We start from the raw sequence: 14,302 nt of genomic DNA, 5'->3' as shown, positions 1-14,302 counted from the left end.
GGCCGATCTCGGATGAGATCTTCTGTACTGGTCGGAGATAACGTGTCCGGCTGGCTGATGGCGGCCGGAGCTGTTGTGTCCGACTTGTTGAACTGGCTGCACTTCTGATCCTTGGTCACCGGAGGGTGGGGGGTACCTGCAAGAGACTCCGATGCTTAAGTTAGCACGGGTATTAAGCAGGTTTATTGTAGAATCAGAGTATGAGTTATACCTGGGTGCTCCAGTGTATTTATAGTGGTTGTAGAGTGACCTTTCTAGATAAGATAAGTTAGTTATCTTATCTTATCTTTATCTTTAAGTTGAGGTCAGCTTATCTTCAAAGGAACCGCCCTTATCTCTATAGGCTTAGACGGCCTATGGATTTGGGTCGTATTCCTTGGGTTGGGCCCTTTTTTGGGCTTTCCCATCGATTTGGCCGACCTCTTTTAGGAAGAGGTCGGATAGTCTGACCTGAAGAGGTCGGTCGCTTTGTCGCCAATCATCCCAGGTCGGGTAGCTCGACCCAGGGTATGAACAGTTACCAACACTCCCTCTCTTCCCTCCATAACTCCTTCTCTATCCCTTCGGTTTTCACCACTACCCTCATTACTCTTTTTCTTCTTAAACCAAAAACTACCAAATGAGGAAGAAAACCATAGCACACAAGCCTCCTCGTGAAAAGGTGTATAAACTTCCATCCAAGCATTCCACTCGCTCCCAAGACAAAACCTTCACACCTTCACCATCTCCTCCTACCTCTCCTCCTTGCACTGCTCCCATGGCGCGAACCAAGACCACGCCAAGGTACCTTGCCCCTACCAAGCCGACACCACCACCGAAAGTCACACCTTCTAAGCCAGGCTCCTCAAAACCTGGTTCTTCGAAGCCTAGCTCCTCCAAGGGCATACGTCCGGCGGCTGAGGAACTAGTTTCCGAACCAACACAACCCAAATCCAGGTCGGTTCTTGTGCGCTCTCAACGAGGTAACACTCGAGTCCCTCTCAAAAATGTTAAAGAACCAGACATTGGACCTTTTGATCACAAATCCCCTTTTTTGACCTCTCACTCGAACTATAATCCCTATAGATTCAAATATGCCATGAATAATGATTTTTATGATGGGGTTATCAAGTATCGTACCCTGTGTCCCTCTTTTCTTGCTGATTTGCCATCTTTGAAAAGAAAAGGTTTTCCATTTGTTGATAACTTGATTTTTCTGGACTGGAATCACCTTTTTGACATGAAAAAGCCTGTTTATCCCTTGTTGGTCAAAGAATTTTATGCAAACATGACTTATCATGAAGGCACTGCTCACTCATATGTAAAGGGCCGAGACATAGTTTTAAATAATGAAACTATCAGTGATTCTTTGAAGTATACTGATGTTGGGGCTTGTGCTTAGACTTCGGTTAAGTGGGATGAAGGTGTTGGAATTTCTTATCATGATGCATTGGCACACATCTGTGAACATGTTTCTTTAATTGATGGCATTACACCCACTCATAAAACCCTAGGGTATGAGCGTGCTCAGTTGCACCGAATGGTCAACCACATTATTCTTCCTCAAAGTGGCTCAGATCAAAGGGTTTCCTACACTGATACTCTTGTCTTATATGCCCTTCTCACCAAAACTGAAATTTCATTTGCATACTTGATGGTTAGATATATGTTTGATACTGTTAGGAGTGAAAAGGACAAAGCACTTCCTTATGGCATGTTTCTAACTTGCATATTTGAGTATTTTGGTGTTGACTTGACCAATGAGGAATATCAAAATAGACATTCATACCTAAAAGGGGGTGGTTCAGTGAAACAACAAAAAGGACTAACTAGATCTGAAAGAGTTATCCTAGATGATGAGGATGATGACTTTGTCCCTGAGGATTCTCCTGCTCCTTCCACTGAGGGTACATCCATCTCTACTGGGAAGAAATCTGCCTTGCTGAATGTGGTCAAAGATGTAGTCCAGGAGTTTGTTTCTCAATCAAATCACTTGATTACTTTGAGCAAAGAGCAAAGGAAGCTGGCTAGCAAGCATGAGAACTTCCTAAAGAAATCAAGGGATAGAGTGGCTGTGTTCATGTCCTTCATCGATAACCTTCAAGAAGATGAAGACCCTGTCACTGATGTTGAGGAGGAAGCTAATTCAGAAGGGAATGGTTTTGATGCCTAGAAATTATCTCATGAAAACTGCTGCTGCTCTCTTTTTGTCTCATGAATTCTGTTTATTTTGCTACTATTGAACTGTTTTTATCCTGGATGACTGTAATAACTCTAAATACTGCTGCACTTTTGTTCATTTAGTTAGAACTTGAACTGTGACCTAACCTTTTCTTGCAGGATTTTTTTAATGATGTTTTTTTTGTGGATCTTGCTTATTATCCACCCTTGATGACAAAAGGGGGAGTAATAGCAATATCAATAGGATGGTAAATGTGTCCTAGGAATTTGTTGACATTTTCTGTAGCTACTAGTATTTCTTTTGGGATTTTTATCTGTTTGCTGTATTAAAACTTGATTTCACATGCTGAATCCTTTTGCTGCTGATATTAGCTTGATATTGGGCTGGTTATGTGGTGTTATTTATTTGACATCCCTTAGACAAAATAATTATGTAGCTCTTTATTATGTTCTCTTTAAGTATAATGTAAAACAGGTACAAAGAGGAAAGCATAAATTCAGGGGGAGCTAATCTTGAAAAGAAAAGGGGGAGCAACATAAAAGCAATTGACAAAAATCAAAGGGAGTTTCTAAACCTTACTCAAACTCATTTCCTTTTGATTATTTCTTAAATCATATTTGTCATCAAGGGGGAGATTGTTGAGTTAAGAAATTAACCAAATTAATTAGTGATGACAAACATTATTTTTGGGCAAAATAAATAATTAGTGTTGATTAATTATAATTACTTATTACTAATTATTTATTATATGTTGCAGGTCTTAATTCAATATTAAGCAGCCCAAATGAAATGTAAAACAAACAGCAAGGATGGTGGACTGAAAACAAAAATTAGAAGACCAAGAAAAAGCAAAGAAAGAAGCCAAAGGAATCAGATGGGCCAAACGGGTTACATGAACCATATCCGATCCAAGCCCAAGTTGAGTTCAATTCCCTCCATCTTTCTCTTACCAAAGCAACGTAGGCCCTTTTGTATTAGTCAAATCAAAGCTTCAAAAAAGTAAGAAAGAGAAAGAGAGAGCTTCTTCCCTAAGCAAATCACCAAAGAAGCAAGAAAGAGAAATTAAGATTGAAAGGCAGATGTCATCTCAACAAGTTCAAACCAAATCTAGCTTAAGAAAAGGTTAAAGGTAACCCATTTCCTCTTGCATGCATCAAAGCTTCTTCTCTTCTTCCCAACTCTCTGCTCGGTCCGAAATGGGATACAAAGGAAAGTTGATCTCTGTTCTTCACTGCTACAAATCCACGGTGACAAGAGATTCATGGGGACCAAGTTGCATCTCTATGGCTTAGATCAAGTTGACCATTGGAAGATGTTTGTGGTTACTGCTTTATCACTTTCGGTCAAGATGAAGAAGTCAGAAGCAAAGTTTCTACTCTAAGGTTTAATGAAAAAAAGTGAATAGAGGTTTTGTTCTGAGAGAGCTCTTTGAAGAAGTTCAACTAATTGGACAATGTACTAATCAAAGGTGCATTCCGCCAGTATGAAGAACTAAATCAGAGGCTTGCTAATCTGGTTTATCACATAGCAAAGAGACTGTTGATGAAGTCAATCTCCTTCATGTTTTACAGATTGTAATTTACTTTTCAATGTTTATCTTTCTGTAATTTCTTGTGAGAAAAGGCATAGTGAGGAAACTCAAGTAAAAGCCATGAGTGGAAAAAGGTTGAGTGAAACACTTGAGAGAAAAGCCTAGAGTTATTTTCTGATTTCTTTAGGTATGTCTATGTCTTGTATCTTGTACCTGTGAGGTATCCCTTTCTTAGTTGGGTTTGCACTAAGAGTGAATAGTTAGGTATTAGCATAGCCAATGTCAAGTTAGGTTAGAACTTAAGTGTGAAAGGATTGGGTCAATCCTGTGAAATTGGTGTATGTAATACTGTTAACTATAGTGGAAATTCCTCCATTGTTGTGGAGGAGACTAGACGTAAGTTGCATAGCACAAGGCAACCAAACCAGGATATATGCTGGTGTTAGCTTTTCTCTTCTCTGCACTATTCTATTTTATGATATTCATGAGACAAAAATAAATTGTCTCATAAATTTCTGCTGCTGAGTTCAAATAGAATCAGAATTGAAAGTTTGTAAAAAGGGGTCATAACAGCAACTAAAAGAAAGGCATAGATTCAACCCCCCCTTCTCTAAGCCTACCACAACCTTCAATATCTTTTAGTTTCTTGTTAGCCAAGTCATCAATTTTAAAAAATCAAATCTTTTTAATTTCTTTTTCAAATCATATCTTTTTCAATCAAATATTTTTCAATCATATCTTTTTAAAATTTTAATTTCAAAATCTTTTTCTAACTTCTTATCTTTTCAAGATTTACTATTTCTTATTTTTTTTTCAAAACCACCTAACTACTTTTTCACTTTTTATTTTCGAAAATCACTAACCCCTTTTTCAAAAATCTTTTTAATTAACTAATTTTTTTAAATTCTAATTTTATTTTATTTCTTTTTTCAAAATTTTGAAAACACTCTCTCATCTCTTTCTATTTATTTTATTTAATTGCTAACAATTCTCTCCTACTCATCTAAAAATTCGAACCCTCTCCCTCTCTCTGTGTTCGAATTCTTCTTATTTTCTCTCTACCTCATTCTTCTACTCTTCTGTTCTTTTGACACATCAAGGAATCTCTATACTGTGACATAGAGGATTCCACTACCCCTTTGTTCTCTTCTTTTTCATATGAGCAGAAACAAGGATAAAAATATTCTTGTTGAAGCTGATCCTGAACCTGAAAGGACTCTGAAGAGGAAGCTAAGAGAAGCTAAAGCACAACACTCCGGAGAGGACCTTACAGAAAATTTTGAAAAAGAAGCAGACATGGCAGCCGAACCCAACAACAATGCCAGAGATGCAAGGAAGATGCTTGGTGACTATACTGTACCAACCTCCTGTGAATAATGGGACGACTCAGAAGAAAGGAGTTCTTGAGATTGATACTCTGAATGTCATATTGGCTCAGAACAAAATATTGACTCAGTAGGTCAATATGATTTCTCAGAGTCTGACTGGATTACAAGCTGCATCCGGCAGTACTAAGGAAGCCTCCTGTTCCGAGGGTTACCTGAAACTGTAGGTCGATCTCAGACGAGATCTTCTGTGCTGATCGGTGCTGACGTGTCCGGCTGGTGAGTGGCAGCCGGAGCTATCATATTCGACTTGTTGGACTGGCTATGCTGCTGATCCTTTGTCACCGGAGGGTGGGGGGTACCTGCAAAGGACTCCAATGCTTAAGTTAGCAAGGGTATTAAGCAGGTTTTTAGTAGAATCAGAGTATAAGTTATACCTGGGTGCTCCAGTGTATTTATAAGGGTGTGGAGTGACCTTTTTAGATAAGATAAGTTAGTTATCTTATCTTATATTATCTTTCAGTGAGGTCATCTTATCTTCAAGGGAACCGCCCTTATCTCTGTAGGCTTGGGCTGCCTTTGGATTTGGGTCGTGTTCCTCTATTTGGGCCCTTATTGGGCCTCTGTAGCGATTTGGCCGAGCTCTTTGAGAAGATGTTAGATAGTTTGACCTGAAGAGGTCGGTCGCCTTGTCGCTAAACATCCCGGGTCGGACAGCTCGACCCAGGGTATGAACAGTGCTCCTGCTCGAGCTCGGTCCTTTTTGAGGTCGAGTCTTAGTTTTAGGACTTCGATCCTTCTCTAGTGAGGCCGAACTCGAGCATTTTGTCGACTTCGTTGAAGCTTTAGAATGTGAAGCATTTTTCCTCTTCGTTTTCTTCTAGAGGCGCGTGCTTTTTGCATTTAGCGTTCTAGTCTTGGGAATGCGCGAGGGTTTAATACCCTCATTAATTGATTTTAATGCTCCGTTTCTCTTCTTCCTTTATTTTGAATTTTACACTCAAAAAACGGTTCTCTCTTCTCTGTAACTTCCCCTCTTTTCTCTCTGTCTTTCTGTTTTGCATTTTCGCATTTTTCTCTGCGACGCTTTGTTTGGTACTTTGTTGGTGTTTTGCTTGAGAGGCGTTTTGCTTTCTCCTTTTTCTAGGTTGGTTCTTCCTTCCGCTTCTTTACTTCCTTTGTCATTTTCATTGTTCTATTTCTGGCTTGACTTTGTAAAGTTTGAACCTTTTTGTATCGTCGTGCATCTGTTTGTTACTGCTGTGGAGGTATTTCTTGATTTTGAAATGATCCTTCTGTACTTTTAGGGTTCGTGCCGTTTATTGCTTTCCAGTTTGTGTTCTTCTTTTATGAACTGCATGTTGTTATTGAGGCTTGTGAACCTGTTTGCTTTCTCAAAAGATTGCTTCTTTGATGACTTTTGCCATGTTAGTAGTTTTCTTTTGCTGATGAATTTTGTAGAAGATAGCGTTCCTCTCAATTGCGTTGGAAAGTAGACATCCTGGGCTTTTCGGTAATATATAATAGTACATACTTTGCTCGAGATTTGATGGGCCAAACTGGCGTTCAAAGTCAACCTAAAAACTTCTGGCGTAAAACGCCCAAACTGGCACCAGAATTGGAGTTAAACGCCCAAACTGGCACCAAATCTGGCGTTTAACTCCAGGAACAGCCTAAGCACGAAAAAGCTTCAATGCTCAGCCCAAGCACACACCAAGTGGGCCCTGGAAGTGGATTTCTGCACTATCTGCACTTAATTACTCATTTTTTATAAACCCTAGTTACTAGTTTAGTATAAAAACTACTTTTAGAGATTTATTTTATATCTTTGGACGTTTAGTCCTCAGACCTAGGTCTGGGACCATATGATGTAACTTTTACACTTTGAGACCTCCATGGGAGGCTGGCCACTCGGCCATGCCTACCTTATTTTCACTTATGTATTTTCTACGATGAAGTTTCTACACCCCATAGATTAAGGTGTGGAGCTCTGATGTTCTTCATGAATTAATGCAATTACTACTATTTTTCTATTCAATTCACGCCTACTTCTTCTCCAAGATATACTCTCGTACTTAATTCAGTTAAGTCAGAATGAAGGGGTGACCCGTGACAATCACCCAATCTTCGTTCCTCGCTTAGCCAAGGTCGCGTGCCTGACAACCACAAAGCGATCTACATGATGTTCAACGTAGTCATTTGACGACAGCTGGAGTATATTGATGAGCGGATAATTTATACACTTTTTGACATTGTTTTTAGTATGTTTTTAGTAGGATCTAGTTACTTTTAGGGATGTTTTCACTAGTTTTTATGGCTTTCCAGCAATATATAATAGTCCATACTTTGGCCAAGAATTGACGACGTAAACTGGCGTTCAACGCCAGCTTTCTACCCAAATCTGGCGTCCAGCGCCAGAAAAGGATCCAAAACCAGAGTTGAACGCCCAAACTGGCACAAAAACTGGCGTTCAACTCCACAAATGGCCTCTGCACGTGTAACACTTAAGCTCAGCCCAAACACACACCAAGTGGGCCCCGGAAGTGGATTTATACATCAAATACTTACTCATGTAAACCCTAGTAGCTAGTTTATTATAAATAGGACCTCTTACTATTGTATTAGGCATCTTTGGATTACCTTATGATCCTTTGATCCCGTTTTGGGGGCTGGCCATCTCGGCCATGCCTGGACCTTCACTTATGTATTTTCATACGGTAGAGTTTCTACACTCCATAGATTAAGGTGTGGAGCTCTGCTGTTCCTCAAAGATTAATGCAAAGTACTACTGTTTTCTATTCAATTCTTCTTATTTCGCTTCTAAGATATCCATTCGCACCCAAGAACGTGATGAAGGTGATGATTATGTGTGACGCTCATCACCATTCTCCCCTATGAACACGTGCCTGACAAACACTTCTGTTCTACATGAATTAAGCTAGAATGAATATCTCTTAGATCTCCTAACCAGAATCTTCGTGGCGTAAGCTAGAATGATGGCGGCATTCAAGAGAATCCGGAAGGTCTAAACCTTGTCTGTGGTATTCCGAGTAGGATTCAATGATTGAATGACTGTGACGAGCTCCTAACTCGCGATTGCAGGGCGTTAGTGACAGACGCAAAAGGATAGTAAATCCTATTCCAGCATGATCGAGAACCGCCAGATGAATAGCCGTGCCGTGACAGGGCATTGGATCATTTTCCCGAGAGATGACCGAAAGTAGCCATTGACAGTGGTGATGTATCACATAAAGCCAGCCATGGAAAGGAGTAAGACTGATTGGATGAAGATAGCAGGAAAGCAGAGGTTCAGAGGAACGAAAAGCACCTCCATTCGCTTATCTGAAATTCCTACCAATGAGTTACATAAGTATCTCTATCCCTATTTTATTAATTAATATTCGAAAACCACATAACTGTTTTATATCCGCCTGACTGAGATTTGTAAGGTGACCATAGCTTGCTTCATACCAACAATCTCCGTGGGATTCGACCCTTACTCACGTAAGGTATTACTTGGACGACCCAGTGCACTTGCTGGTCAGTGGTACGAGTTGTGAAAAGTGTGATTCATAATTCGTGCACCAAGTTTTTGGCGCCGTTGCCGGGGATTGTTCGAGTTGGACAACTGACGGTTCATCTTGTTGCTCAGATTAGGTAATTTTCTTTTTGTTTTCCTTTCAAAAATTTTTTCAAAAACCTTTCAAAAATTTCTCACTTGTTTTCGAAAAAAAAAATGTTTTCAAAAATATATTTTTCTTCAAAAATTTTAAGAATGAATTCTAGTGTTTCATATAACATGTTTTAGCTTGACTGGCCATGAAGCCATGTCTAATTCCCAGGATTTTGATTGAGGACTATGAATTCATTACTTCCTTTTTCCCAAATGTTTTCAAAAAAAATTATACAAAAATCCAAAAAAATTAGAAAATCATAAAAATCAAAAAAATATTTTTTGTGTTCTTGTTTGAGTCTTGAGTCATGTTATAAGTTTGGTGTCAATTGCATGTGCATCTTGCATTTTTTTGAAAATTTCATGCATTCATGGTGTTCTTCATGATCTTCAAGTTGTTCTTGGTAAGTCTTCTTGTTTGATCTTGATGATTTTTTGTTTTGTGTCTTTTCATGTTTATCATATGCATTTTTGAATTCTTAGTGCCTAAGCATTAAAGAATTCTAAGTTTGGTGTCTTGCATGTTTTCTTTGCATTAAAATTTTTTTTTAAAATATGTTCTTGATGTTCATCATGACATTCAAAGTGTTCTTGGTATTCATCTTGACATTCATAGCATTCTTGCATGCATTCATTGTTTTGATCTAAAAATTTCATGCATTGCATAATTGTCATGTTTTTTCATAAAAAAAAATTCAAAAATCAAAAAAATATCTTTCCCTTTTTCTCTCATCAAATTCGAAAATTGAGTTGACTTTTTCAAAAATTTTAAAAAATCAAATTGTTTCTCATGAGTCAAATCAAATTTTCAATTTGAAAATCTTATCTTTTTCAAAATCTTTTTCAAAAATCAAATCTTTTTCAAAATTCTTAGTTATTTTTGAAAATTCCAAAAATATTTTTCAAAAATCTTTTTCTTATTTTATATCAAAATTTTCGAAAATAACATAATCAATTAATGTTTTGATTCAAAAATTTGAAGTTTGTTACTTGCTTGTTAAGAAAGATTCAAACTTTAAGTTCTAGAATCATATCTTGTGATTTCTTGTGAATCAAGCTGACATAAGCGCCATGGCCGAACCTGTAAGGAGAGGAGAGGACGTGAATCCCAAGGAGGAAGACCTCCTAGGACGTCCAGTGGTCAATAAGGAGCTTCCCTCTGAGAATTAATTAATATTCGAAAACCACATAACTGTTTTATATCCGCCTGACTGAGATTTGCAAGGTGACCATAGCTTGCTTCATACCAACAATCTCCGTGGGATTCGACCCTTACTCACGTAAGGTATTACTTGGACGACCCAGTGCACTTGCTGGTCAGTGGTACGAGTTGTGAAAAGTGTGATTCATAATTCGTGCACCATATATTCTCTTGGGTTTCTAATCTAAGATTAGAACCTTCGTGGTATAGGCTAGAATTATTGGCAGCCATTCCTAGAATCCAAAACGTCTAAAACCTTGTCTGTGGTATTCCGAGTAGGATCCAAGAAGGGATGACTGTGACGAGCTTCAAACCTGCGAATGTGGGGCACAAGTGATAGTGTGCAAAAGGACAATGGTCTTATTCCGACGCTAGCGGGAACCGACAGATGATTAGCCGTGCGGTGACAACGCATATGGATTTGTTTTCATCCGAGAGGATCATACAGCTTGCCATGGAAGGAGGTAACGCATGGTTGGAATAAGGCAATAGGAAAGCAGAGGTTCAGAAGTAACAAAGCATCTCCATACGCTTATCTGAAATTTCCACCAGTGAATTACATAAGTATCTCTATCTTATTTTATATTTTATTTATATTTTAATTATCAAAACTTTATAACCATTTGAATCCGCCTGACTGAGATTTACAAGGATGACCATAGCTTACTTCAAGTCGACAATCTCTGTGGGATTGACCCTTACTAACGTAAGGTATTACTTGGAAGACCCAGTGTACTTGCTGGTTAGTTGTGCGGAGTTGTGAAAAAGAGTTGAGATTACGATTGTGCGTACCAAGTTGTTGGCGCCATTGAGATCACAATTTCGTGCACCAGCTACATAGTTATTTTTTAATCTTTTCTTCAATTCCTTTTATTTTATTTTGTATTTCAGGAGTTTGTAATTGTTCTTCTATTCTTTTGTACATAACTTCTTAATTTAAATAATTAATTTGTCTTGTTTTTTTTTCTATAACATTAATTTGGATTGGAAGATGTTGTAAAATTTTCTCTTGGTTTAAATAGTTAATTGACTTCATTTCTTTTTCCATAACATTAACTTGTGTAGATAGGTGTTGTAACATATTAAGCTCATGTTGCTTTGGTCTAGTGAGAAATTCAAAATGAACAGGATGATTGGGGATTCTTACACAAGTTATTCCATCGATGTCTACATTAAAGGGATATAATAATAAAGTAAAAGGATTTCCTGGTATGACTTGATGAGATATGTGTCTTTCTAAAGAGAATGTAGTGGTAAAACATACTTGATTTATACAAATTTTTGCTTTAGATAATTTATAGTCTATAGTCATTCTGTCGTTTTCTGCTTTTAGAACATTTTTTGTAGTTTTTTCATAGTATTTTGTAAGTATTAACCCTTCTTGTATACAATTAACATCAGCTCCTGAATCTACCATAGCTATAAAATCAAATTTTTCTTCTCCTACAATTAAGTTTATTGTAGTGAACCACTTTTGGCTTACTAATAAAGTTAGTATATTTATGTAATTTTCTTGTCCCATGTTAATATAATTTTCAGGAATTATTATGTTACTAGTTTCTTCTGTTTTATTATTTTGCAAAGTTTGTTCTTGTATTTTTATTATATTTTCTCCTTCTATTTTTAGTAATCTATAGTCCATATTGATATTTTGTTGTTTTAATTCTGAAACTTCTCTCTTTAACTTTTTTATCTCCTCTGTAAGAGAATTAAGAAAGACTTCTTCTTGTGGGTTTTTAAAACGGTTATAAATCTCTTTTATTTCTATTGGTCTTATTTCTTGCTTACTTTCTTCTTCTTTTTTAACTAATCCAGCTAATTGTTTTATGAACTAATCTCTTAATCGGGTATCTTCTAACTTGTCAATTATTTTGACTAATGTAGAAGTTTGTTCTCTAATTAAAATATTTACAGTTTTTTCACAATTTCTACAGTTACATAATCCTATTCCTAAACAATTATTCTGTTCCTCTTTTTCACTATTTCCTTCTGAGCTTTCTTCTTCTGACATAAGGTCTGATTGTTGAATAAAGTAATCTTCAGTCTCGGAAGAGTTCTCATAAATTGATTCTTCTTCTTATTTTGAGTTAATTAATATGGCTGTCAAAGCGTGTTTAATTTCTTTATTTTCTATCTTATTTATCTTCTGTTCTGTTGTACATTTATTAGCACAATGTCCTTGTTTTTTACATTTTCAACATGTTACTTATTTTTTCTTATTAGAAGATTTTGGTTTTCCTTTAGGGGTTTTATAGGCTTTTCTATAATGTTTATGTTCATAATAAACATGTTTATCTATATTATATTTAGGTTTCCTATAGAATTTTCTCTTTTTAACTTTATGTTGACCATTGGGTGCTTTTTCTGGAGTTATTCCATATTGATAACAAAACGTGCCAAGTTCTCTTTTTCCCATGATAGCTTCTTGTTTTATTTTTTGTTGTATCTTGGTATCTGTGCATACTTCTATACCTGTTTGTACTATTATATTATGCAGTTGTCCAAAGGTTAATGAGTTATAGGGAATCTGGGTCCTAAACTGTATTTGTAGTTTTTGTAATACTTTTTCAGAGAATAATTTTGGTAAAGGTGCTGCGAATCTTTCTTTTCAGAAAGGTGCATGTGCATCATCTCTTATCATAACTTTTGAGATAAAGACATCTTTATACCATCTATAATCAGACATGGTTGGACATCTTAAATTCATTAATTGGGTTCCTATCCTATCTTTAAAAGTACTTGGATCTCCTACAAAAATTTTAATAATGGTATATATTAATGTGGATGTAGTATCTGGTGACTGATCTTCTTATTTAATGCTATTAATAATTAATTCTTTTTCTTAGATGCTGAGAAAATTATCCCACCATCCTTTTAATTGTCTTGTAAATCCTTGAGTTATCATGATTGCTGCTTCTTTATCGGAAGCTTTTCTCATCTTATAGGCAGTTGCAGCCATAGTCATATTACACATTTGATCTAAAATGGCTTGTTCACTTAATCCATCTATATTCCATTCTACTAAATCTGATCCTGAGAAACTATTTTGTACTAATTGTGTTCTCTCTTCTAAGCCTATATCTACTGGTGATGGCCTAAGATAATAATTTCTTGTTTTGGGAAAATCTTTTTTATGAGATATTTTATTTATTTCTAACTCTTCTTCCTTTTGTAAGGTATTAATCGTCATTTTTCCTAGACTAATACTTCTAAGTTTTTCTTTTAGTTCTTCAACTTCTGCCTCTACTTTAGATTTTAGATTAATATTATCTAAACTCTGTAATTTATATATAGGTTTTTCTATAGGTTTTTCTACCTTAATAGTTTTTTCGATATTTTCCATTCTTCCTAATTGATTTTTCATTATATCTAACATGGTATTAGTAAAGTTTAGTTGTTGATGTAATTTCTTAATATCTCTTTTTTCTATATTTCCTTCTGCATTACTATCTTTATAGGGTGTTACTTCAACTTCTAAATCTTTTCCATCCGGTATCTTAATAGTTTCTTTAGGAGGTGATGAGCGGATAATTTATACGCTTTTTGACATTGTTTTTAGTATGTTTTTAGTAGGATCTAGTTACTTTTAGGGATGTTTTCACTAGTTTTTATGTTAAATTTACATTTCTTGACTTTACTATGAGTTTGTGTGTTTTTCTATGATTTCAGGTATTTTCTGGCTGAAATTGAGGGACTTCAGCAAAAATCAGATTCAGAGGTTGAAGAAGGACTGCTGATGCTGTTGGATTCTGACCTCCCTGCACTCAAAATGGATTTTCTGGAGCTACAGAACTCGAAATGGCGCGCTTCTAATTGCGTTGGAAAGTAGACATCCAGGGCTTTCCAGCAATATATAATAGTCCATACTTTGGCCAAGAATAGACGATGTAAACTGGCTTTCAACGCCAGCTTTCTGCCCAAATCTGGCGTCCAGCGCCAGAAAAGGAGCCAAAACCAGAGTTGAACGCCCAAACTGGCACAAAAGCTGGCGTTCAACTCCAAGAAAGACCTCTACACGTGCAACACTCAAGCTCAGCCCAAACACACACCAAGTGAGCCCCGAAAGTGGATTTATGCATCAATTACTTACTCATGTAAACCCTAGTAGCTAGTTTATTATAAATAGGACCTTTTACTAGTCTTTTTGACCATCCTGGATCCTGGATTGTATTTTGATCCTGTGATCACGTTTTGGGGGCTGGCCATCTCGGCCATGCCCGGACCTTCACTTATGTATTTTCATACGGTAGAGTTTCTACACTCCATAGATTGAGATGTGGAGCTCTGCTGTTCCTCAAAGATTAATGCAAAGTACTACTATTTTCTATTCAATTCATCTTATTTCGCTTCTAAGATATCCATTCGCACCCAAGAACGTGATGAAGGTGATGATTATGTGTGACGCTCATCA

The 14,302-nt window shown here is 36.7% G+C and overlaps 1 protein-coding gene across 1 annotated transcript; it reads left to right on the top strand.

The window, feature by feature from the left end:
• LOC107607529 (proteoglycan 4-like) lies at window positions 620-2,152 on the top strand. Its single transcript, XM_016309477.1, has 2 exons — window positions 620-962; window positions 1,788-2,152. The coding sequence occupies exons 1-2, from the start codon at window positions 620-622 to the stop codon at window positions 2,150-2,152; spliced, it is 708 nt and encodes a 235-aa protein (XP_016164963.1).

This window comes from Arachis ipaensis, chromosome B07 (genome assembly GCF_000816755.2).
Source record: "Arachis ipaensis cultivar K30076 chromosome B07, Araip1.1, whole genome shotgun sequence".
Taxonomy (NCBI): Eukaryota; Viridiplantae; Streptophyta; class Magnoliopsida; order Fabales; family Fabaceae; genus Arachis; species Arachis ipaensis.
Note: the sequence above shows the minus strand (reverse complement) of the source record. Positions and strands in the feature narration are given on the sequence as shown.

What these genes read in the sequence shown, in the direction of transcription:
- LOC107607529 (XM_016309477.1), top strand. Translation starts at nt 620, where the DNA reads ATGAGGAAGAAAACCATAGCACACAAGCCTCCTCGTGAAAAGGTGTAT. An exon ending in TCTTGTGCGCTCTCAACGAG is followed by an intron (nt 963 to 1,787) that starts GTAACACTCGAG and finishes GGGGTGGTTCAG; the next exon opens with TGAAACAACAAAAAGGACTA.